The sequence below is a fragment of the Sapajus apella genome, unplaced genomic scaffold (assembly GCF_009761245.1).
Source record: "Sapajus apella isolate SASKATOON/1434 unplaced genomic scaffold, GSC_monkey_1.0 scaffold60, whole genome shotgun sequence".
In the NCBI taxonomy this organism is placed as follows: Eukaryota; Metazoa; Chordata; class Mammalia; order Primates; family Cebidae; genus Sapajus; species Sapajus apella.
In genome coordinates, this window is record NW_022437000.1 from 11,431,364 (window position 1) to 11,455,020 (window position 23,657).

At 51.3% G+C, this 23,657-nt stretch overlaps 1 protein-coding gene across 1 annotated transcript; it reads left to right on the top strand.

Annotated features, from left to right (window-relative positions):
- Nucleotides 1-576: 576 nt before the first annotated feature.
- TEX29 (testis expressed 29) lies at nt 577-22,560 on the top strand. Its single transcript, XM_032246245.1, has 6 exons — nt 577-696; nt 783-878; nt 7,772-7,882; nt 19,967-20,036; nt 21,196-21,374; nt 22,396-22,560. The coding sequence occupies exons 2-6, from the start codon at nt 821-823 to the stop codon at nt 22,434-22,436; spliced, it is 459 nt and encodes a 152-aa protein (XP_032102136.1). The 5' UTR covers nt 577-696; nt 783-820; the 3' UTR covers nt 22,437-22,560.
- The last annotated feature ends 1,097 nt before the right edge of the window (nt 22,561-23,657 follow it).

Sequence of the window (23,657 nt, forward strand, 5' to 3'; positions counted from 1 at the left end):
TCTCAGCTTCTTGTGTCTCTCAAGTTAACAGACCAGCCTCTCCCCAGGACCTCTGAGTGCTCCTTCGTCAGCCCCAGATGCACCTTCCTCCCTGGAGGCTTCCCCCCGGCCCCATGGCAAGGGGCATCCCCTGCCCTGACCCACCCTGGTGCATACCCCGAGCTTCCTTTCTCCCCACAGCCCAGGTCTGGTCCAAGGCAGCTGTGTCACTCTGTCCCCTCCCCAGGAAGGAAGGGACTTGGTTTTGTTCCCTGCTGCACCCAGTGCTGGCTGGTGGAGGGGGGTGTCCCGGGGAGGACTCAAGTGCCTGTGCCCACAGCTGGGCTTGGTGGGCAAGGGGCAGGGGTATCCCGCAGGGAAGGTGGGTCCCACCAGCCAGTGGTGTCCCCAGCAGCGTCTTGCACCTGGAACTCCCTCCCTGCATCTGTCCGTCTGAGTGGCCTTCGTCCTTGATGCAGCCAGCATTGAGGTGGACACGCACATGGCTCCGAAGTCCTGTGTGACACCCAGGTGACCTCATGGGGCTGTGTGATGTCACAGCGGGTGGGGTGGGGTGTGCCCAGCCTGGGCCCACAGTCCACAGTGAGTGGACAGAGGGGTGGCCAGTTTGTTGTTTTACCTAAAGGCGTTTTCCACTTGGAGTAGGACTGAGAGGCACAGGTGGCTGAGGGGACCCGCCTGGGACGTGAGGTGCCGGTGAGTCGCTGAGCACTCCCTCCTGGTATGACCCGTCCACTGCCTGAACGACATCCTTGGGGCTGCTGACCGCTGCTGTTTTCCAGGTCTGCTCGGCCCCTGCATCTGTCTGTCAGCAGCGACAATGAAATATGTGCCGGAAGTCAAGAAGCCCCCGCTGCACCTCCTGAAGCAATTCACAGGTATGGAGGGAAGCCGCCCGAGCTGGGACGCGGGTAGGAGCTGCTTCAGCCCGAGGTGCAGACAGGGGGTCCCGGTCCCAGGCCTGGCTAGGAGGGCAGGGCAGAGAAATGTGTGTTCAGAAAATAACCTGGGAAAACGCTGTGAAGTCTTCATTGCTGAAAATGTTATTACAAAATCCACCTGAACCTGAGGTTTTCTAGATGAAGAACTACATTTAACTATTTCGAGGGGTTAACGTGTCAAAGGCATTTTGTCCTTGAGGTGCTGAAGAGCCACTTCAACTGCTTCATAATGTTTATTGCAAGAGAGACATTTTTTTAGGGAAAAATGTTTCTCAACAATGAAGAAGCTCCTGGTTCCCTTTCCCCACCCGGGCAACCAACCCTGAAACAGACCCTCGCCACTGGAGTGGAAGGAGCTATGTGGGGTGTGGCTTTCTCCCACGTGAGCTGTTAGTGTACACAGATGGGGGATGGCAGTAACTTAGAGTCAGGAAAAGGAAGATTCTGGAAGTTCTCGCCTCCCTGGGAGAGGCGGGAGATGCCACCCTCCATGACTCAGGTTTACCTGCTACTTGAACTGTTTTTTGTTTTTTTTTCTTAATTGAGCTTGTATTTATGCACTGCTTTTATAATAACAAAAAAGAAAGAAAAACAAGAAAATTTGCCGGGCGTGGTGGCTTGTGCCTCTAATCCCAGCACTTTGAGAAGCTGAGGTGGGTGAATCACCTGAGGTCAGGAGTTTGAGATCAGCCTGGCCAATGTGGCAAAACCCTGTCCTGCTAAATTACAAAAATTAGCTGGTTGTGGTGGTGGCACCTGTAATCCCAGCTACTCCGGAGGCTGAAGCAGGAGAATCACTTCAACCCAGGAGGCAGATGTTGTAATGAGCTGAGATTGTGCCACTGCCCTCCAGCCTGGGTGACAGAGCGAGACTCCATCTCAAAAACAAACAAACAAAAAACCAGAAAATGGAAGAAAAAGAAAATGAATGAGGTTGTTTTGTGTTGTTTCCTTTGCTGGGAAGGTAGACTCGGGAGCACTTCCCAGGCCGGCAGAGCTGCTGGCAGCCACTGAGCACCTGCCCACAGCCGCACCCGGCCCTGCAGCTCTCACAGGAGAGGGCGGCCCAGGTGCCAGGAATGTGTGGCATCTGCCAGCCTTCGATGCCTTCCAAGGCCAGCCAGCCACCAGGCTTCGTCACACCAGAGGGGCAGCTGCCTCTTTGGACATAGTCAGAGTCTTTGCAGTTCCTGACCCAGACGCACCCCAGGCAGAGTGGGAGGCCTCCACCTGGGCCCCAAGGGAGCGGGTGCTCTCGTGGCTGGCTGGCGTGGCCTCTGTCGTCTCCTGGCAAGATGGCCCTGTAGCCTGGGCAAGCCCAAGGGGAGAGAGCCGTCCCTTCTCCAGCCCTTGGGGACCACCCTCCTGGTCTCTGCTTCAGGGCCGCAAGCATAGCGGCTCTTATGGGTACAAGCTGCTGCTACTGGGCCTGGCCACTCCTGTGTGAGGGGGCCCGGGGGGCTGCTGGAGGCTGGCGCCCCTTCTTAGGGTGTGTGGGACTAGTGGGGGTCATCTCAGGTGTGCCAGGTCACCCAGGGCACTGCCCAAGCTGCCCCCGGGCTGGAGTCCTCTCACCTTGCATGGCCAGGCCCACCCGGCTCCTGGCATGTGCAGGCGATGCCCCGTGTGCTCCCGCACGGCCTGTCCTCGTGGACTGGAGGACGAATGCAGGGAGTCGACGTTGTCTTTGTCATCCTTTGCAGACCTTGGCGTGGCTGTTCTGCAAGTGTTTCTATTCCTTTAGGGGCATAGGGAGGCTGTGAAATGAATGACAAGGCCCGCGTTGTCCCGGCTTGGAGCTGGCTCACGTGTCTGTACCACTGGTGGCCACAGTGGGCAGGTGGGCAGCCGGAACATTTAACTGGCCCTGAGGCTCCTGCAGCTCAGGCCCTCTCTGCCACCCAACCCTGGGTCTCAGCCCAAGAAGCAGCCAATTCTTCCTGTCTTTCTCTGCACAACCTTCCAGATGCAGAAGAGGCTCTGAGGCCAGTTCGGGGTAGACTCTGGCCTCCAAGCCCACCAGCTCTGCAGCCCCTCCCCATGTGCTGCAGAGTCCTGTCCACGTTCCCTTCCACGCAGCCCTGCTGGGCTTCCCTGTGTCCACACTCGCTCACCGGGACAGGAGGCAGCTGGGCCTCCAGGCAGCCCCCTAGCAGGTGGTGGCCTGAGGCCAGCTCCCGGGGTGCCAGGTTCACATGGCCCAGGGCAGTGGGTGACCTGGGGTTGCGGGAGCAGAAATGAGGACAGGAGGATGCCAGGCGGCCCCTGGGGAAGAGCCGTGTGTGGGACGCTCAGCCCCGGCTGGAGGCTGTGCCTGTACTGGGGTACTGCAGCCTCAGCTGCTGCCCAAAGACGGATGTCAACTCCTTCCCTAAATAAAAGTTTCTGCAAAAGTGTTTCTACACTCTTTCCACACAGTGTGTGTTCTCCGAGTGGCTTGTATGAAGCCACCAGCCTCTGCGCTCTCACCACAGGCTCTGGGGTCCATGGACGTGTCTCAGAGGTCTCTGTGTCTGAATCCCGGGGATCCGTGGCCCTGCACGCCCCAGACCCCCATCCACATTCACACATGTGACAGGCAGGAATGACCACACGCACGACCCGCTGCACACACCTGCCAGCTCCCCGAACCCGCTGTGATCCCTGCCCAGCTTCCTCCTCCTCCTCCTCCTCACCTTCCTTCCTTGTTCTGATGCTTGAATGCTGGGAGAACTGGCGTCTTCTGTCGTAAGATAACTGGATATGCAGCTTCAAGATCAGTGTCAAGAAAATGGGTCTCCAGTTTCAGAGATTTTTACGTTATGACATCTGCTGTGAAAGACACATTCAGCCGAACTCCAGGTGGTGTCACAGCTCACAGATAGAAAGGGGTGTGCAGGCCAGGCCCGCTGATGGTCTCTGGGGTGCTGGTGGCAGCTGTGATCCCCGGCACGTCTCCCGAGAGCCTCGCCGTGTTTCCTGTTGCCATCGTACTCAGACGCTCGTCTTCTCTTCCCACCTGGCTTGTCTTCGGAAACCTCTGTGTTCGGGTCTGGCTGTCCATAGCTGTGCTACCAGGAACCCTGAGCTGGGACATTCTTGGGGGCTGTGGGGCAGTGTGGCTTGGAGGTGTCCCCTGGAGGCCAGCCTGATGCCTGCCTTTCTGGGGAGCAGCTCCCAACAGTGAGGCTAAGCTTCAGGAGTGCTGCGAGCCTCCATGGCGCTGTGAGGTCATGGCGCTGTCTGCCGCTGCTTCTCTAGGAAGTGACCACAGTCTGTCCCCTGCTAGCCAACCGGCTGCCTCATCACGGGGGCAAACGAGGTGGCAGAGGGACTTGGATGGGTTGTCAGATGGAGGACCCGGTGCTGCTCCTGCAAGAGTCTCTGCGCTTGGCTCCTCCCCTGGGAAGAATTCCTGCAAGTGTGCATTTCACAGAGACAGGGGAAGGGAGGAGGACGGAGCACAGGAAGGAGAAATGCCACGGAATGCTCAGCCACGTTTAAAATGGCTATGCCTCCCTGCCTGGCTCGGAGAGCCCTGGCCTCAGAGCTGCGCCTCTCTGGCACCATCCCCCTCCTGAACCTTCCTCTCCTGCTGCAGAAGCAGAAAATGTGCAATGAAGAGACTGTCAAACATTCAGACGTTTGCCACCATGCAGGCATGGGCGTGTTAGGAGCCCAGGTGGTGGCAGGCTGGGGGATGTAGGACGAGCGAGGAGTGATGGGAGCCCCACTGTCCCCAGGGATTGGCGGCTTCCCTGGGCTTGCCCTCTCTGCAGACGAGGTGATGCCACAGACTCATGGGACCAGCTTAGAAGCCTCAGTCCACGGGCCCCACCTCACCCGGCCCCCCTGAGCCAGGGTGGCTCCTTCCAGGAGGCACTCAGCTCATTTTAGATGGACAGACCTCGTCCCAGCCTCGTTTCAGCAGATCAGGAGGAACGTGGTTGCCCTGCCATTCTGAGGCAGCGCCTCCCCTCCCATAACCAGGCCCAGCCAACGGCTCCTTCTCTCCTTCCCAGCCACGCTGTCGCGACTCTGGGGGAGCACAGGAGAGAGCCAGGTGGTGAGCCCCACACTCAGGCTGCCCTGGCTGTGGTGCGGGGTGTGTGGAGGGCCTGCTGGAGACACTGCTGCCAGTGCCATGGCTGGGCGTCCGGAGCTTGTGCAGGGGGCAAGCTGCCCGTGGTGTTCTAGAGGGAGCAGGGAGCTGCGTCAGCCCTGCCGACCCCCCACCACGTGGAAAGCCCACCTCGGCCCCCTCGGCGGCTGTGTGACCCACTACCACGTGGGAAGCCCACCTCTGCCCCCTTGGCGGCTGTGTGACCCCTGCCAACCCCCTACCATGTGGGAAGCCCACCTCAGCCCCCTTGGTGGCTGTGTGACCCCCTACCACGTGGGAAGCCCACCTTGGCCCTCTCAGTGGCAGCTGTGACCTGTACCTGCCCAGAAAGCTCACCTTACTCCAATCTCAAAGTCTATTACAGGTTGTGGAGGAGGGTGGATGTGAGGCTAGGAATGGAAATGTTTGAGAGACTTTTCGGGGTCCAATGGATTTAAAAAATGCATGGCAGCGTCACGGAGGTTCGGGAGGAGGACGGTGGCTGTGGAGGGGAGGAAAATGGGATGGGGGAAGAGGCGGGAGGACTGGCTGGATCCCGCGGCTGGGTGGTCAGATGCGGTGGGACTGAGTTTTTAAAACAAGGCAGGAAAGCAACTACTATTTTAAAATAGTAAAACCTTCAAAAGGAGAAATAAGGCATGAATGTTTGCGTAGTGATGTCGAAGAGAATCACTTTATGAATGAAAATGATGCTTGGTTCAGTGGTGTATTTCCTGCTCAGGCTCTTTGCTGAAATTAAACATCCGCTGTCACTGGAGCAAGTCTCTGGAAACCTTTGTTCTCTTGGCTCTGTGAGCAGCTGCCTCTGCGCCACTGGGGCTTCTCTCTCATCTGGGGATGGTGGGAAGGGCGCCTGGCACCACGGACAGAGCAGGACTCGGAAGCCAGAGGTCACTGTGGGTCCCAGCCCTGCTGTGTCCAAGCTTGTGGGATCCTGAGTTTCATCTGAATCTTCCCAGATGGGTGGAAGAGCCTGCAGTCATCAAGAGCTGGGCACAGGGGGGCATCTGATGGGGTGAAGGCACCTGCGGGCATCACGAGCCGGGTGCTGGTGGGTGTCTGATAGGGTGGAGGAGCCTGCAGTATCCTGAGCCAGGCGCTGACGGGTGTCTGATGGGATGGAGTCGCCTGCGGGCCTCACGAGCCGAGCGCAGGCGGGTGTCTGATGGGGTGGAGTCGCCTGCAGTATCCTGAGCCGGGCGCAGGTGGGTGTCTGATGGGGCGGAGGCGCCTGCAGGCCTCACGAGCCGGGCGCAGGAAGGTGTCTGATGGGGCGGAGGCGCCTGCGGCCCTCACGAGCCGGGTGCTGGCGGGTGTTTGCTGTGCGGCTGCTGTCATCATCCGCATTGGAAAGTGGAGGCAGTGGTGGACTTTGAATTCTCCGGGAGCTGCCTGTAGGTAGTGTCTGTGAAATTGTGACACTGTGTTCACCCTGGGATTGCACTCCAGGATGCCTGGACGCCCTGGGAGCAAAGCCCTCCTCGTCACCTGCTGTAGACACATGGGCTGCTGCGTGCAGCATGGGGGACTGTCTGTCCAGCCACAGCTTGTGACTGGCCACCATCGCAGGCCCCTCTGAGCCTGGCTGTGCAGGACCTGTCTGCTGCTGTGGGGCTTCTTCCCGGCTCCCCCAGCCGCTCCCCACGTGGGAGGTCAGCTCAAGCCACACATAGCCACCCCGTGCAGCTGAGGGAGGAGAGGGTGGCAGCAGCGGTGACTTCAGCCTGCCTGGGCACTCTGCTGTGGAAGGTAGGGCATCGCCTCTGCAAGGCTCCTGGGCACAGGATGCATCTGACAGAGGGTGAGGCTGCAGCCGTGGCATTTGCAAACCTGAAATGGGGGTGTCTGGGGAAGGGGATTAGGAATGGCAGGTTCCACGGGCAACCCTTTAATACGAAAGACGAAATCAACCCTAAGGAACACAAATGGGGTTCCTCAAGGGCCAGAAGGCCAGGCAGCTCCCCTCCCGTCCCCTGGCCCCACGGAACAACTTACAGAGGGGCTGGGGAGGACCTCCAGTGGCTTGGGCTGTCCTCTCTGTGGTTCGCCCAGCAAAGGCCTCTTTGGCACCCTGGGCCCTTACCTGCAGGAATCTCCTGCAGCAGCCAGCCCAGTCCCCCGGTGGCTCATGCCCAGTGGAGGGAGCCACATCCCTCGGGCCTGAGCAGGTGTGAGGCTGCCAAAGTCCACGGCAGGGCCGCCTGCCAGGAGCTGCCCCGCTCGCTTCCTCCTGCCTCCCGCCACCTGCCGCCCACTCATGGTCTTCCCTTCCTCTCCCTTCCGGTCAAAGCTGGCATCAAACTTTCTGTCCTTTTGATGCAAGTTTTAAAATTCTGAAATAATCCCCAGCCCATGCTGCTAATTCTAACTCCTGTATGCTGAAGTGTGAATTAATCACACGCTCCCTCCCGAACTCCCAAGTCCCCATTGTGTGAGCCCGTTGCCTTCTGTGGGCTCTGTTGCCACTGTGCAGAGATGTATTGTCTCCTAATCATTAGCGGGCCCTGCATTATTCTGTGTAATTGACTTGACATTATTTTGCTCCAAAATTTAATTTACTCCGGGTCTTAGTTTCAAATAAAGATTTGCATGATGCATAATTTAGAAAATAACAAAACCACAACACAAGCCTGCAGCGGCTCCCCCCACCGGTTCCCAGGTTCTTCAGTGGAGATCGGAGCGGCTTTGTTTCTGGGGGTGACGCTTGTGTGTGTCTGTGCTTTTGCAGTGTGTGACATTCCTCTGTATGACATTTGTGACTACAACGTCTCCAGGGACCGATGCAAGGAGCTTGGGTGCTGCTTCTACAAAGGCGTCTGCTACGAGAAAGTGGTTCCCAGTGAGTAGCTGCCCCGGCCACCTCAAGGCAGAAGCTGAGGTAGCCAGTGTCCACGCTGACCGCCGCCTGCCCGTCTCCCTTTCCCAGGGTCTCTGCTGGAAATGCCTTTGTGTTGCTCTCTGGCCACTCTCCTCTCTGTGCTAGGGGGGCGGTAGACTCTGAGTGGGGCTTGACCTGGAGGGCCTGTGAGTGTGATTTAAGCTACCAGAGGGGTTGCATTCCCACACGGGCTGGCCAGGGCATGCATGGGGACTGATAGCGGAATCTGATTCCTCCAGATTCAGGGAGGAATCTGGCCGTTCTGGGTGGTTGCAAAGTTGGATTTGAGGAAACAGCGCTGCAGAAACCTGTGGTGCAGGCAGGGCCCAGGCCAGTGGCCGGCCGTGCGGTGAGCCCATCAGGTGGAGCTGACCTTGTCCACTACTGGCGCCGTGAGGACAGCAGAGCCGCTTGGTCCTGACTGGGGACATGTGTGCTGCTTCAGTGTTGCACTAGAAGCCAGAGCAGACATGAGGATCTGCCGGCAGCCCCTCCAGCCCCTCAAGCAGCGCGAGGGTGAAGTGAGGACAATGGGCGCCGGTGGGTGGCATGCGGGGGCTGGAGGTGTTGCCACTCCCCATCCCCATGAAGGCTTCCGGAGGGAGGTGTGCCCCCATTCAGAGCCCACGTCTAGGTGTCAAATGTATTCAAAGGGAAGGGGGAGGAAGCGCGCATGAAGGGCATTGGGGTCCCACCTCCTGAGAGGCACTGGCCTTCTGTGTGGTGGAGATCTTCGAATTTCCAAGCCCTCATCATGCACCACGGGAGGCTTCATGCGTTTCCTTGTCCCGTGAGGGCCCTTCTGGAAATGAGGGTGAAGGGGCTTTTTGCACTGTGGGGGGAGGGGGACAGGAGTACGGCAGCCCTCAGGAGGGAATGGTTCGGCCCTTACGGGTAGAGGCGCTGGATGGCGATGCCCTCTCACAGCTCCAGGCTTCCTTACAGCTGACTTCCAAACCCTCCCTGTGCCCCTTCTCTACCCTCAGCTCCCCAAAGTGAGGAGCGGCGCCCTGGCTTTGTGCCCCTCAGGGCCGTTTCTTCTTCCTCCTTTACTTCTTTCTCCTGCATTTCCTACTAGACTCAGCCCTCAGAGACCAGGCGCCAGGTCTTCGTTCCCTGCACCTAGTAGGGCTTAGAAAGTCAGACAGTGACTGATGGGAAAGAGCGACTGGTGGAAATTACTGAGTCGTGGCCTGCTGGTGTGACCAGTGTGAGCTCAGCTGCTCACCGCTTGCAAAGCCAGTAACAAGTGGAGGGAAAGTGACTTTATTTCCAAAGCGAGCAGCAGGGAGGTGCTGACTTGTGCTTCCAACTGCAGGCTGGGGAGAGAGGCTTCAAGCCAGGAACTCAGCATGGGAGGCACGTGGGAGGGTTCTGCCGTGAAGTCTGAGGGTCTCGTCCTGGAGGGTGTCGCAAGCCACAGCCCACCCACTCTGAGGGCTGAGGCTCTTGTTCCGGTGGCTGTCTCTAGTTGTGGCCCGCCTGCACTGCGGGCTGGCGCCATCTCTGTGGCTGGTCGCAGACTCACCGCCTCCAGGTGACCTCTGGTATTGTGCAGCTCGGTCTCCATGCTTGGTCTATCTCAGAATGAGCCCCTAGAGCTTCTAAGTAAGCCCATGTTTAAATGCCAGCACACAGATAAATGTGCACGGGCTAGGGGGTGTGTGTTGCAAAGAAAGTACATTTCAAGGCTATATATGTATATATTTTTTCTTTTCTTTTTTGAGGCAGAGTCTTGCTCTGTCACCAGACTAGTGCAGTGGTGCAATCTCGGCTCACTGCAACCTCTGCCGCCCTGGTTCAAGTGATTCCCCTGCCCCAGCCTCCCGAGTAGCTGGGACTACAGGCATGCGCCACCACACCCAGCTTTTTGTATTTTTTTGGTAGAGATGGGGCTTCACCATGTTGGCCACGATGGTCTCGATCTCTTGACCTCATGATCCACCCTCCTCAGCCGTCCAAAGTGCTGGGATTACAGGCGTGAGCCTCTGCGCCAGGCCTCCAAGGCTATATTTTAAGACTAAGGAGAACAAAAATTTTCTGCAGTAAGCTTTCTGCATCGTGAGACTAGCAGAGGAGAGGAAAAAGAAAAACAAGTTTTAAATGCATTTTCAGGCTAGACTGCTTGATTACGTGGGGACTGTCCAGTCCTGTGGATGTAAAGCCCTAAGCCAGCTCCTATGAGATTACAGGGACATTCCGGGCACAAAAACAGTCCAGAAACAAAGCGCTGATGGGATTCTGGCTCGCTGCAGGGAGGGCGTCTGTCCTGCTTAGTGTGAAGATTTGGCACCTCATCAAAAAAGATGAATTTTGGCTTCTCAGAGGCAAACGAGAGGTCACGATGGATACCACCAATAGTTGGGAAGTTTTCTGATGACAACGGCCCCTGCAGATTCTGGCTGTAGAGACTCGGGATCAGACTCCTTGCTGCCCCAGCCTCCGCTTCCAGGGACCCCTGGGATTCCCAGGGTCGCATGCCTTCCTCTGATTACAGATAAAGTCAGTTGGAAGTGGCTTCAGTTATTATTTTTATCAAGATACTATACCATAAAATTCACCCTTTTAAAGTATACAATTCAGTGGCTTTTAATATATTCACATTGTATAGTCTTCACCACTGATTCCAGAACATTTGCGCCACCCCAGAAAGAAACCTCACACCCATTAGCAGTCATGTCCTGTCCTTCCCTTGCTCTGGCCCCTGGCAGCCACTAATCTCTCTATGGATTTCCTTGTTATCGACTTTTCACGTGAATGGAACCACACGACTTGTGGTTCTTTCACTTACATAGTTCTCAAGGCTCGTCCGTGTTGTAGCAGCTGTCCGTACTTGATTTCTCTTTACCGTTGAATAACTTTCTCTGCATGATGTACCACATTTTGTTTAGCCACCTGTCAGTTTATAGACATTTGGGTTGTTTCCGCTTTTTGGCTGATATGAATGATGCCGCTCTGAACATTTGTATATACGTTTTCATGCAAAGATGTTTGTGCTTCTCTTGGGTAAATTCCTAGGAATGGAATTGCTGGATCATATATTGACTCTATGCTTAAACTTTTAAGGAACTTCCCAACTGTTTCGCAGGGTGGCTATACCGTTTGACAGTCCCCTCAGCAACGTGTGAGAGTTCCAATTTCTCCACATCCTCACCAACACTTGTTGTCCTTTTATTTATGGCCGTTGTATTGGGTGTGCTGTTGTATCTCATTGTGGTTTTGGTTTGTATTATACTAATGAATAATGCTCACCACTATTGCTTTTTTTTCCTTTTTTTTTTTTTTTGCTATTTGGATATCTTCTGGATGAAAAGTGTATTCAAGTCATTTGCCTGATTTTAAATTGGGTTAATTGTCTTTTTGTTATGGAGTTGTATGAGTTCATTGTATATTCTGGATATTAAGCTCTTATTAGAGATATGACTTGCAAATACCTTCTATTCTCTTACATGTCTTTTCTTCTTTTTTGATAGTGTCCTTTGAAGCACTAATATTTTTAATTTTTATGGTGTCCATTTTATCAAATTTTCCTTTGGTTGCATGTGCATTGGTGTCACATCTAAGAAACCATTGCCTAATCCAAGGTTGCAAAGATTTATACCTGTAATATCTTCTAAAAGTTTTATGGTTATAACTCTCACATTTAGGTCTTTTGATCCTTTTTGAGTTAACTTTTGTGTCTGGTGCAAGGAAGGTTTCCAACTTCGTTATTTTGTGTGTGAATATCCACTTGTCCCAACATCGTTTGTTGGAAAGATTCTTCTTTTCCCATTAAATTGATACGCTTGTAGAGAATCATTTGTCCATAAAAGGGAGAGTTTATTTCTAGATTCTCAATTCTATCCTGTTCATCTATATGTCTAACCTTAGCCAGTACCACAGTTTTGATTAATGTAGCTTTGCAGTGAATTTTGAAATCAGGATGTTTGAGTGCTTCACATTCGTTCTTCTTTTTCAAGATTATTTTGGCTACTATGAGTTCCTTACATTTCCATATCAAATTTAGCTTGTCAATTTCTGCAAAAAAAAAAAAGAGGTCTTTTGGCCATTTGATTGGGGCTGTGTTGAATCTGTGTACAGTTTGGGGAGTACTGACATCTTAACACATAGTAAGTGTTCTGGTCCATGAACAGGAGATGTCTTTCCGTTTATTTAGTCTTTAATTTTTTTCAATGTTTTATAGTTTTCAGTGTACTTGAGCTTTTTAAATTAAATTTATTCCAAAGTATTTTGCCATTTTTAATGTTATTATAAATGGAATTGTTTTCTTAACTTCATTTTCAAATTGTCTATTGCTAGCATCTAGAAATATAATTGATTTTTATATGCTGATTTTGCATCAGGCAACCTTGTTGAACTTGCTCATTTTATTAGTTTTATAGTTTATTCCTTAGGATTCTTTTTGCATACAAGATCATGGCATCTGAAAATATAGTTTTACTACTTTCTTCCTAATATGGATAGCTTTTAGCTCATTTTCTTGCCTAGTTTCTGACTAAAACCTCCAGTTCAATGATGAAAAGAATTAGAAAGAGCAGAAGCCTTATCTTGTTCCTGATCTTAAGGAGAAGCTGTCAGTGTTTCACCATTAAGTACAGTGTTAACTGTGGGTTTTCCTAGATGCCATGTATCTATTAATAGTAAATGTAAGAAACAACTTGGAAACACATGAGTTGAGAAAACTCCCTTCTCTTCCTGCTTTGTTGAGTGTTTTTACTGTGAAAGGGTGTTGGATTTTATCAGATTACTTTTCTGCATCTATTGAGCACCTTAATGGTGCTCTTTGTTACTTCATGTGGATTTGACTTACTGTCTACTCTTCTTTCATTTAATCCTAGAGGACTCCCTTTGGTATTTCTTATAAAGAAGCTCTGCCAGTGATGAATATTCTGACTTAGTTTACCTAGGATGTCTAAATTTACCCTTCATTTTTGAAGCATAGAGTTGCTGTATATAAAATTGCTAGTTGACAGTCTTTCTGTCAGCTCTTTGAATGTTTTATGTCATTGCCTTCTGGCCTCCCATGGTTTCTGATGAGAAACTTCTGTCAATCTTAAGACTCCTTTGTGTATAATATGTCACTTCTCTCATGCTGCTTTAAAGATTCTCTCTTTGTCTTTTGAAGTTTGCCAGGTGTCTGGGTGTGGATCTCTCTGAGTTTATCCTACTCAGAGTTCACTGAGCTTCTTGGATGTGTAGATTAATGTTAACCAAACTTAGGAATTTTTTTACCATTATTTCTTTGAATATTCTTTCTGTTCTTTTATCTGTCTTCTCTCCCTCTGGACTTTCATTATGTGCATGTGGTAGACTTTATGGTATCCCACAGACTTCTAAGGCGCTATTAATTTTTCTTGATTATATTTTCTTTCTGTTACTTAAACTGGGTAATCTCATTGACCTATCTTCAAGTTTACTGATTCTTTTGACTGCTTAAATTTGCTGTTGAGCATCTCTAGTGAATTTTTCATTTCTGTTACTGTACTTTCAACTCCAGAATTTCTTTTTTGTTTTTTCTTAATGATTTCTATATTTCTGTTGACATTTTCGATTCGATGAATGTATTAGTCATTTTTTTACACTGCTATAAAGAACTACCCAAGACCAGGTAATTTATAAAGGAAAGAGGTTTATTTGACTCAGAGTCCTGCATGGCTGAGGAGGCCTCAGGAAATTTACGATCATGGCAGAAGGTGAAGGGGGGAAGCAAGGCATGTCTTACATGGCAGCAAGGTTGTGGGGAGGGAAGTGCCAAACACTTTAAATCACTGGATCTCATGAGAACTCCCTCACTATCATAAGAACATGATGGAGTAAACTGCCCTCATGAGCCAATCATCTCCCACCAGGTCCCTCCCTTGACATGTGTGGATTTCAATTCAACATGAGATTTGGGTGGGTCAAAGAGCAAACCATATCAATGAAATATTATTCTTATACTTTTATTTAGGCTTTTAGACATGATTTCTTTTAGTTCTTTGAATATGCTTATAGTGGTTGATTTAAAGTCTTTGTCAAGTAAGTCCAATGTCTGTGCTTCCTCAGTGATGATTTCTAGTAGTGGCATTTTTTTATGTGTATGGCCATACATCTTCATTTCTTTGTATGTTTAACATTTTTCTTTCTTTAAAATTGGACATTTTAGGTAAGATAATATAGCAACTCTGAGAATCAGGTTCTTTCACCTCCCCAGGTTTTATTGTTGCTGCTGTTTGTTGTGGTTGATGACTTTCCTAAACTAATTCAGTATATCTTTATTCTTTGTGATGTGCGACCACTAAAAACTCATCTTGGGTAGTTACTAGCTAGCTAATGACTAGACAAAAATCTTTTTAGAAGCCTGGAAACATAAGCCTCTCAGACTTTGCAGAGGGGTTCTGTGTACATGCTGAGCCACACTTTCCACAAAGTCAGAATATTTCTAGCTCTGCCTTAGCCTTCACTTCCTGCTTATGCAGATCCTCAAGTCAGCCAGAGGTGAAGTCCCAAGGCCATGGTAGGTCTTGCCTTGAAAAGCCCATAGCACTGGACATGTCCATGCCCTGTAGATTCCCAGGAATGTGTCAGAGCTTTTCAAAGCTCTCTATGCACATCTTATTTCCCAGATTTTTTTATGATAAGCTTTTTGGTTAACCTTTTGTTTTTCCCCAATGGTATTCACCACTTTAGCCAGTGAAACGATTTTCAATTGCTTCTGATTGTTTCTAACAGATGCCTAGAGAAAAAGCTGTTCTCACTAAATGAGTTCAGTTCAAATAAAGATGATTTTCCAAGGAAACACCAGATAGATCAAGTAATGACAATTCTCTGGGCATGGGGCTTTGAAGGAGCTTCCACCCCCACAGTGGCTGCCAGGCTGCTGACTTTACCCTGATTTTAGGCTGTTGATTTTCAAGCTACATGGAGGGTGGGCAGGAGAGATGGGAGCCAGCCTAGATAAAAGGTCCAAGCTTGCTCTTTTACTGAGATTCAGTTGTTTGCCTCAAATAAACAGATTTCCGCAAGATTTTGGTTAATTTATGGATTTCTAGAAAACTTTCCTCTGATGATTTTGCTAGTATTCTCATTGCTTTTATGGGGGAAGAAATTGGCAGGGTGGGGGGGGTGCTTCACTCTGCCATTTTTGCTGATATCACCCTGAAAGTTAATTGTGGGCTTTGCTGAAGCCCTAGCCCAGTACATAATCGTTAGTGAGAGTTACAACAAGATGTAGTGCTTTTTCCCAAAGGAGTCCATTCTCCTTCACCTGTCTCACCTATCTCATCCTACAACCCATGCCCTTTAGCCAGAATCTTACTTGAGAGATGGTTTTGGGTTCCAGGCCTTCCAGTGTTGAACGACCTCTCACATGGCTTCATTCCAGCAGCTCGTCCTCTGGGGCACGTGCCAGTGCTCCTGAAGCTGAGCTCATGGCAGTGGGTACTGACTTGGCCATGGTTTGCTGCATTGGCACTTGTCATCATTTTGTTTTTCTTTTGTGGAATGGGGGTTTGCTGCTCACATTTCACATGCAGAGAGCAGCAGATGCTCACAGTCACGCTCAATTCATTTCCATCATGGAGTTGGACTTCTTACAGAACTACAGTTTCCAAGGCACTTATACAACTTAATTTTTCTGAGAAGTTTACCATTTAAGGCTCCTAAAAGCAGCAAACATCAGCATCTAAAAGGTATTTAAGTTTATTCTTTCAATCTTCTCCATATAATGAGTAATGATTCCAATTTCCTTACATCCCAGTGAAACAGAGATCCAACCATGTAAAGTGGTGTAAATGCGTCATTCCAGGAAGATCACAGCTAGGAAGGGAACTCACATCCAAGCTGCTACTGCTGCTGCTTTTGCCACCTCTCCTATCCCCTGAGCACCTTCTTATCAGAGTACCGTGCAGACTGCTGTGCAGGCGCTGCCCATTTGTGAGTGTTGGTATGTATGCCAAACTTGGCTTAAGTTAGAACAATCGCTGCATGCCTGTCATTCATTTTGAAAGTGAGCCTTATACTCTATAGCAGCTTCATGACTGGTGTTAGAAGGAACCCAGAAGAGAATACAACCTCTCAAGAATAGTTTTGACTTGGAGAGGGCTCACTGTTTTGCAAGAGGGTATATCATTTTTGCATAGAAGCAACCATTAGCTCTTTCCATCATTCCAACTTTAATAGCTGGGTTGCATGGCTGTGCTTTTCTTGACTCCTGACTTCTTCCAGGCCTGTGGGGTCTGCAGGAAGAGCCTGGGCAGTGGGTCCTGCCTTGGGGCTCTCACTGTGCCCCCACGTTACTTTTCATTTCTTTGACATCTTTCTCATTCAAAATGACGAACAAACCTTTGTGCTGTGCAGGTTGTAGTATTCAGTGACAGGGTAGCGTGAGCTCTTTGTGCACATAATTCCATGTTATGAAAACCTTTCACCAACTTCTTAAATTGGCTGCTTTGAAGTGCACATTGTGTTATGGCATAATCTGTATTATTAAGAATATGAATTGGGGAATTAGCATTAGATCTTTCAGAAAGAATTGGGAATTCAAAGAGAAAGACTTGCCTTCATTCTTCAGTCTTGATTTAGGGTATGTTATTTAACATGTCATTTCTTCTAAGTATCTGACTTCAGTTTCTTCATGGGACTTGCTGAGATGATTTCAAAACTTTTGTTTAACTATATTTGGGGAAAATTTACCGAGCTATTTCTTAAAGAAAATTATCCTTTCTTCAATTGCTGCTATTTCTGAAAGATCAACCAGAGTTTGTGGTTTATGATAAGCCATAGATATGTTCTGTGTTGCTAGACAGACATGTACAGAAAGCATCATTGGGGTTGAGTCTCCGTCTTTAGGAGCTTGGCATCAAGGACAAAGAACATGAGCACATATGAAGATGTGAGGAGACATTCTGACAGTAGAATGCTAAGACGCTGACTATCTATGTTTGTGTGGCTTTCTCTTTTTTTTTTTTTTTTGAGATGGAGTTTCCTCTGTCACCCAGGCTGGAGTGCAGTGACATAATCTTGGCTAATTACAGCCTCTGCTTCCCGGGTTCAAGTGATTCTCCTGCCTCAGCCTCACGAGTAGCTGGGATTACAGGCGCATGCCACCATGCCCAGGCAATTTTTGTATTTTTAGTAGAGGCGGAGTTTCACTATTTTGGCCAGGCTGGTCTCGAACTTCTGACCTCAGGTGATCCACCAGCTCCAGCCTCCCAAAGTGCTGGGATTACAGATGTGAGCCACTGCACCTGGCACCTATGTGTGTCTCTCACTCATATCATTTTGAATAAATTCCATGAACTAAGACACAAAGTCATACTAAGAAATAAAGCATTTCCTGGAGTTCAAGAATTTCAGGGTTACCTTCTTGACTCACAGAAGCTTTTTTTTTTTTGAGACAGAGTCTCACTCTGTCGCCAGGCACCAGGCTGGAGTGCAGTGGCACAATCTTGGCTCACTGCAACCCCCACCTCCCTGGTTCAAGCAATTCTCCTTCCTCAGCCTCCGGAGTAGCTGGGACTACAGGCGCACGCCACCACGCCCAGCTAATTTTTGTATTTTTAGTAGAGATGGGGTTTCACTATGTTGGCCAGGATGGTCTCGATCTCTTGACCTCATGACCTGCCCACCTCGGCGTCCCAAAGTGCTGGGATTATTGGCATGAGCCACTAATTGGCATGCCCGGCCGGACTCATGGAAGCTCTTAATTCACCCTATCGTTTGTTTGTGCATTTCAATTCAACAGATTGTTTGTTCAACAGCATTTAAGTGCAGGCTCTCTGGGCAAGCTCTCTGCTACCTCTCAGATTCATCTTCTATTGCTGTGTGACAAATTACCCCAAAACTTAGTGGCTTAAAGCAACTTAGAGGCTTTGCTGGGTGGATTGGGCTTAGGTGTCTTATGAGATTGCAGTCAAGATGCTGAGCGAGGTTGCAGTCACCTGAAGGCTTGGCGTTCCAGATGTTGCTGAGAAGTTGATGCCAGATGTTATAGGAGGCCTCTTCTCCTCACCATAAGGGCTTCAGTCTTTCCCAGAGCAAGTGGCCCAAGAGAGAACAGGGGAGAAGCTGCAATGTCTTTTTCATGTGGCCTTGGGTGTTAGACTCTGGGGTCTCCTTTGGCTCCAAGGATCAGCGCTGTTCAGTGTGGCAACATCTATCTAGGGTGTAAATCCTGGGAGGTGAAGCTCAGGAGGCCATCCTGGAAGCTGGTTATGGTGGCCCTGGAGATTTGGAGGTGAGTCTGCCCCACCGTTACCCTCCTCAGGTAAGCAAGTTTCCATGGGACAGTCCTTGCTTAAAGAAATAAGCCAGCTGATTGGAAGAACCTTCGACAAGCAGTTTCCCAGTGTGCTCCTTGGTACACGCCTGTTATCCGAGAGCACACGACCCCAAGCCTCGTTCCCTTCTTCAGCCTCTCCTTGAGGAAATCTCCTGGACTGCCCATTGTGTACTTCACCGTTCCTTGCGAGGTCAGCTCGGCAGGAGGAAAATCGAGGCTCTGGGTTACCCCCATGAGCTGGCTTTAACCCCCTCTCATTTCTGACTTCAATCCCCATGGAAAGAATCCTGGGTACCTCATCCATTGCTGGAGGCCCTGTGATTAGTCCAGGGAGCACAGATCCCGCTGGAAGCTGGCTTGTGTGCCCGGGTGGCCACTTTCTCTGCACCCACAGCCTCGCTTCTGGGGTGGTTGTATACACCCAACGCATATGTTGAAGTTCAGATCCCTGGTACCTGTGACTGCGACCTGATTTAGAAAAAGCGTCTTTGTGGTTGTAATTAGGTAAAATGAGATCACAATGGAGTAGCGTGAGCCCTCCCACCAAAATGACTGGTGCCTTTGTCAAACGAGAAGAGACACAGAGACAGAGGAACACAGAGGGAAGACAGACACGTGACAACGGCGGCAGAGACTGCTGTGACGCATCTGCAAACAGATCGTCCGGATTGCCAGCCACCCCAGAGCTAGGAAGAGGCCAGGGAGGACCCTTTCCAGGAGCCTTTGAGAAGAACACGGCGCTGCCGACACTGTGTTCCTGGACTTCTGGCCTCCAGAACTGTGAGACAATCAGTTTCTATTGTTTGAAGTCCCGCAGTACGTGGTACTTTCTTACAGCAGCCCTTGGAACCCCACGCGCCATCCAGGGAAATCACATCTGATTACTGTGTCTATGTGACCTGCCACGTACTTAAGAACTTTACTTGGATTCATTAAAAAATTCCTTACATCAATTGCCTGGAGGAAACACAGCAGAACAAACACTAGGCGAGGATGTTATTTGACCAAGGACTCCGGGAGGAGTGATGCTCATGAATAAGTGTCAGGACTTGAGGAGGTCCAGTCCTGAACCAATGAGCTGGCAGAGATCCAGATGTCAGCGCTCAGTGCTGGGCAGTGCTGGCCCCGCAGGCCTCTTGCACAGACAGGGCCCTGTCTCTGAGCAGTGGGTAGTCCCCAGGAGGAGGCTCAGGGGGCTGAGTAGTTCCTCCTCCCCATCAACCCCCCCTGGGAGAGGCTGGGAGTGCACTTACCTGGGCTGCCCCTCAGGGCCACCTGGGAGGCTCTGACTTCTGCTGAGAGTGGGTTGGAGAAGGCACGAGAAACTTGGGGACTGCAGGAGCCCCTTTTAATACAGAGAAGCCCAGTCAAGACCATCTGTCTATGATCCAGTCAGCATTTTCCTTGTATTCAGCGTAGGGGAGGAATTGGCCTGGGCATTGAGGAACCATGGAGCTGGGGGAGCTGGGGGCACAGCAGGAACAGAGGAGCCAGCGCCATCTCTCCACGCACCCCCGGGGATCAGGGCGGTCACAAGGTATCCTCAGGGTCGTGCCGACCACCACCCCGAGCTACCTCTCACAGGGAGCCCTTGTCTACCGGTGGGGGCCTTTGGAGATGTCCAGGGAGATGAGTCTCCTGGAGGCTCTGGGGAGGGTGGGTGAGGAGGGCTGACCACAGGCAGCAGCCACGGAGGGCCGCACCCGACTCAGGGGTGAGGGCCGGCTTTTCTTCTCCTTCCTTTTCTATTTACTTAGATCTAAATGAACCCATCCATTTTTCAGTTTACGGGCAAGTGTTCTCCGCCTTGATTGTGATCATCGCCGCTGCCTTCATCGTCACCATCATCTACAGGTCAGTCCCTTTGTTCTTTCACCGCGAGGGTGGGGAGGAGGGGACTCACCTCTCCCAGCCGCAGCCTCCTGGCTGCCTGGGCCCCTTCGGGCTTGGTGCTGCTGGGGTGACTGGGAGCAGCGCTCCGTGAGCCTGGGGAAGGTTGCTGGGCAGGCAGGGAGGGCCCCACCGATTTTCCCAGAGAGCTTGTTGATGAAAATCATAACCCACATTTAGTGAGCTCTGCTCAGCCTGTTCAGCCCTCACAGCCACTGATGGCATAAGTGCCATTGCTGTCCCTGGACCGGGATGATGGACGCAGCATTGAGGGGCCCCCAAGGCTGATGCATGGGGCAGTGAGGCTCTAACCAAGGCCCCCATTTGTCGCAGAGCCCCTGAAGCCAGGGCTGCCTGCGCCTCTTGACCTCGGCCTCTGTCCTTGCTGCAGGGTGTCAGGGTTTGGAGTTGCCTCAGAGATGAGTCTACTTTCTCTCATTTTAATGGTGAGGAAATGCAGACCTGGGGAAGCAAGGCAGCCCGTGGCTGTCCCCAGGGCAGGACTGGAACCCAGCATCTCACTCCCCGGCCAGGCACCTTCGCCACGAGCCCACTCTGTGACTTGCATGCAAGCCCCTGAGTATTTGAGTCCCTTTGTCCAGGAACGAGTAAAGCCGTTTTCCTGCCGTGAGTGGTGCTATGTGCTATCCTATGTGTGTTCATCATGAAGATGAAGCCTCGGTAACCTGCAGTGCAGCACACACCCCCAGCCCCCGCCCGGAGCTGTCTTTGGGAGTCTAGCTGCCTCATACAGTCATCTGTTTGGAGCCTGCATAAGAAACTAATATAAGCCGGGATGTGGTGGCTCCTGCTTAGAATCTGCCAGCACTTTGGGAGGCTGAGGTGGGAGGATCGCTTGAGCCCAGGAGGTGTGGCTGCAGTGAGCTGTTTGTGCCACTGCACTCCAGCCTGGGTGACAGGGCATGACCATCTCCAAAAAAAAAAAAAAGAGAGAGAAATAGACGAAAATGAGAACTATCACATCAAAGCATTTACCTTAAAAAATAGGTATGCATGATCATGAACCAATGTTTTCAGAAGGATGGGCGGGTGGGCGGGTGGGGGGACTAGGGAGTTTCCCCTCTTAACTTCTCTGACTGTGATAAAACCCTCCTCCCACCAGAGTTGTTCAGGAGATCAGGAGAGAAAGGGCCATCCTAACGGACGCCAAGCTGTCACAGAAGTCCAGTCAAAAGGCAGAGATGGCCTCATCCAGCAGCAAGCCAGGGCTGACGCCTCTGGGTGCTGGGCCCTCATTTGGTGAGGGTGACAAGGTGAAAAGTGAGGAGGCCGAGGATGACGGTGAGAAGCTTCTGGAATGATCCTCAGCTTGGGGTCAAGGGCACGGCTCTGTTCCCTCAGGAGACCTTCCCCTGAAAGGCGCTCAGCATCTGCCCCGGCCGTTCAGTCTCAGCGATCAGTGTTGTAGCTTGTGCAAAATTCTAATTTACCCGACTCTGGAGGCTCAGGTTTGCAGGGTGCGCGTGGCTATCCGAGAGTTTCCCTCTCTGAGTGTTGTCCTCCCGTTTCCCGTCCCCTTGTGTCCCCCGGTCATTTCACCCTCTGGCGGGGCCCTCAGTGTTAGTGGGGAGGCTCCCGGGGAGGGGGCGAGGCCCAGCAGAGCCTGCCCATTTGATCGAGTGACTTCCTGTGGGAGGCTGCAGGGCCGCCACGGCTGCTCTCTGTGGCAGCCTGACCACGCGGTGGTCATGGTTGGAGAGGTGGACAATCACTCTATGCCTGCCTCGGTTTCCAGGAAGGAAAGTTGTTCATATGTTGGTGTATCCGCTTCGAAGGCCCTTGGAGGTTGCTGCTTGCTTTTCCTAGATCAGCAACTTAGCAGATTAGGGAAAGAAACATCTCAGATGGTAAGCCTTATCTTCAGAGATGTTTGTACAGGAATGTGAATGGCCTGGCCTTTTCCATTGTTACCAAGTAGACTTGGTTTTACAGGGACCATCAGGAAAAGCAGGAGGCAGGGTAAGAGGTGACTCACACTTGATTTCGGATGTGGAACGCCTGGCCCCTAACTGCGGCTGTGTCTGTGGAATGAGGCTTTCCTGCAGGATGGATGTTGGCCTGGTGAAGGGAGCCTCCTGTGGAGTGTGACTGTGGGAGGAAGACTTTCACCGCCTCAGAAAGATGCTTCTCCCTGGAACGCACTGAGAAACACAGGGCAGCTATGGCCACCCCCCAAACTGGCTTTAGAGTCAATCATTGCCAATCGGACGCCACGTAGATGTGTTCAAAGACCCTGATGAAATATTTTCGGGACTGCTGAATATTCCATTTGAAAAACAATTCTTCTTTTCCAAAAATCTAGTATCAGTGACAATAACAGAAGCTGAAGAAACTGAGGACTGACTGAAATACATGAAGATGTGAGGCTGGCAGAATTACCCAAAGGAAATGGCGCAGCACGTGGACTGTTAACCGTGTGATAGAATGACCACCCAATGAGAAAAAGATAAAGGTATTTTGAAAATTGCTTCTCGTCTGACGCTGCCTATTCATTGCTATATTTTTATCTTAGGAGAGAGAAAGCCTTTGGGGTAGGAGAGTGGGAACCTGAACTTTTAGTTTTTAATGGTACCGCTTGTCACTAATATTGATGCCACGGGGGCTCACAGCATGGGCACAGGGTGGTGTCGCTGAGCTCTCTGCACTTGCACCAAGAGCGGGCTGCTACACGGACGCAGGCAGCTCAAGTCTCCGGCGTTTGGCTTGGCTGGGACTTAGTCACGCTGCAAGGGAGGAGCAGTGTCCAGATATGGATCTGAGAGGCCTCAAAGCATCGGCCGCAGCTTCCTGAGAGCCCCTCATCCAAGGCAGAGTGCGCGCAGTCCCAGAGTGGCCGCCGGACACTCACAGGCCGGCCCAGGGCAGCCCACGGAGCTCGGAGGGTCCGTTTTTCCACCTTGGAAATGTGCATCTGCACAGCAGCGGTGGCCCTCATGTCCACGAGCTGCAGCTTTGAAAAAGAAGGATGATCAACAATCCAGATAGACCAGACGCATCCTGCTCCGAGGATTATTGAGGTGAGAGCTCAGTTTGCAGGAGCCCCGAGAAGCCCTGCGTTGGTTTTCTGGCTGGTGAACCACGTCCGCTGCTGATGGGCTTGGCCCCGGGACTGCACCTGAGCTTGAACTTGGCTCGGGGTCTGCCCTGCTCTGGGGCTTCCTGCAGGGGGATGTTACGGGCCTGTGTTAGCCCTTTTCTTCTATGGGCGCCTGCCGGCCTTTGGCCTGTCGGGCTCTTGTCATCAGCACACTTTTTGTGAAGGGACAGTATTTCAGGCTTTACGTCCTGAAATACTGGCTCTCTGGTGTGATTTCCCTGCTGGGATGACCCCAACCTCCATTCTGGTAGAATCCGAGTTCTCGGGTGTGGTCTTTCTTTAGTTGTCATAATTCCCCTTTGACTGGGACTATTTAGCAAGGACGCCCCAGGTTTCCCAGCGGGTTCCCTGGGTTCTAGGCAAACTTCTTGCACTTCCTCTGGTGAGTGTACCACTTCCCCTGCCCTGGCTCTTGGTTCAGAGGATGAAGAGTTGCAAATGGCCAGTGGAGGTCTCAGCTTCCAATC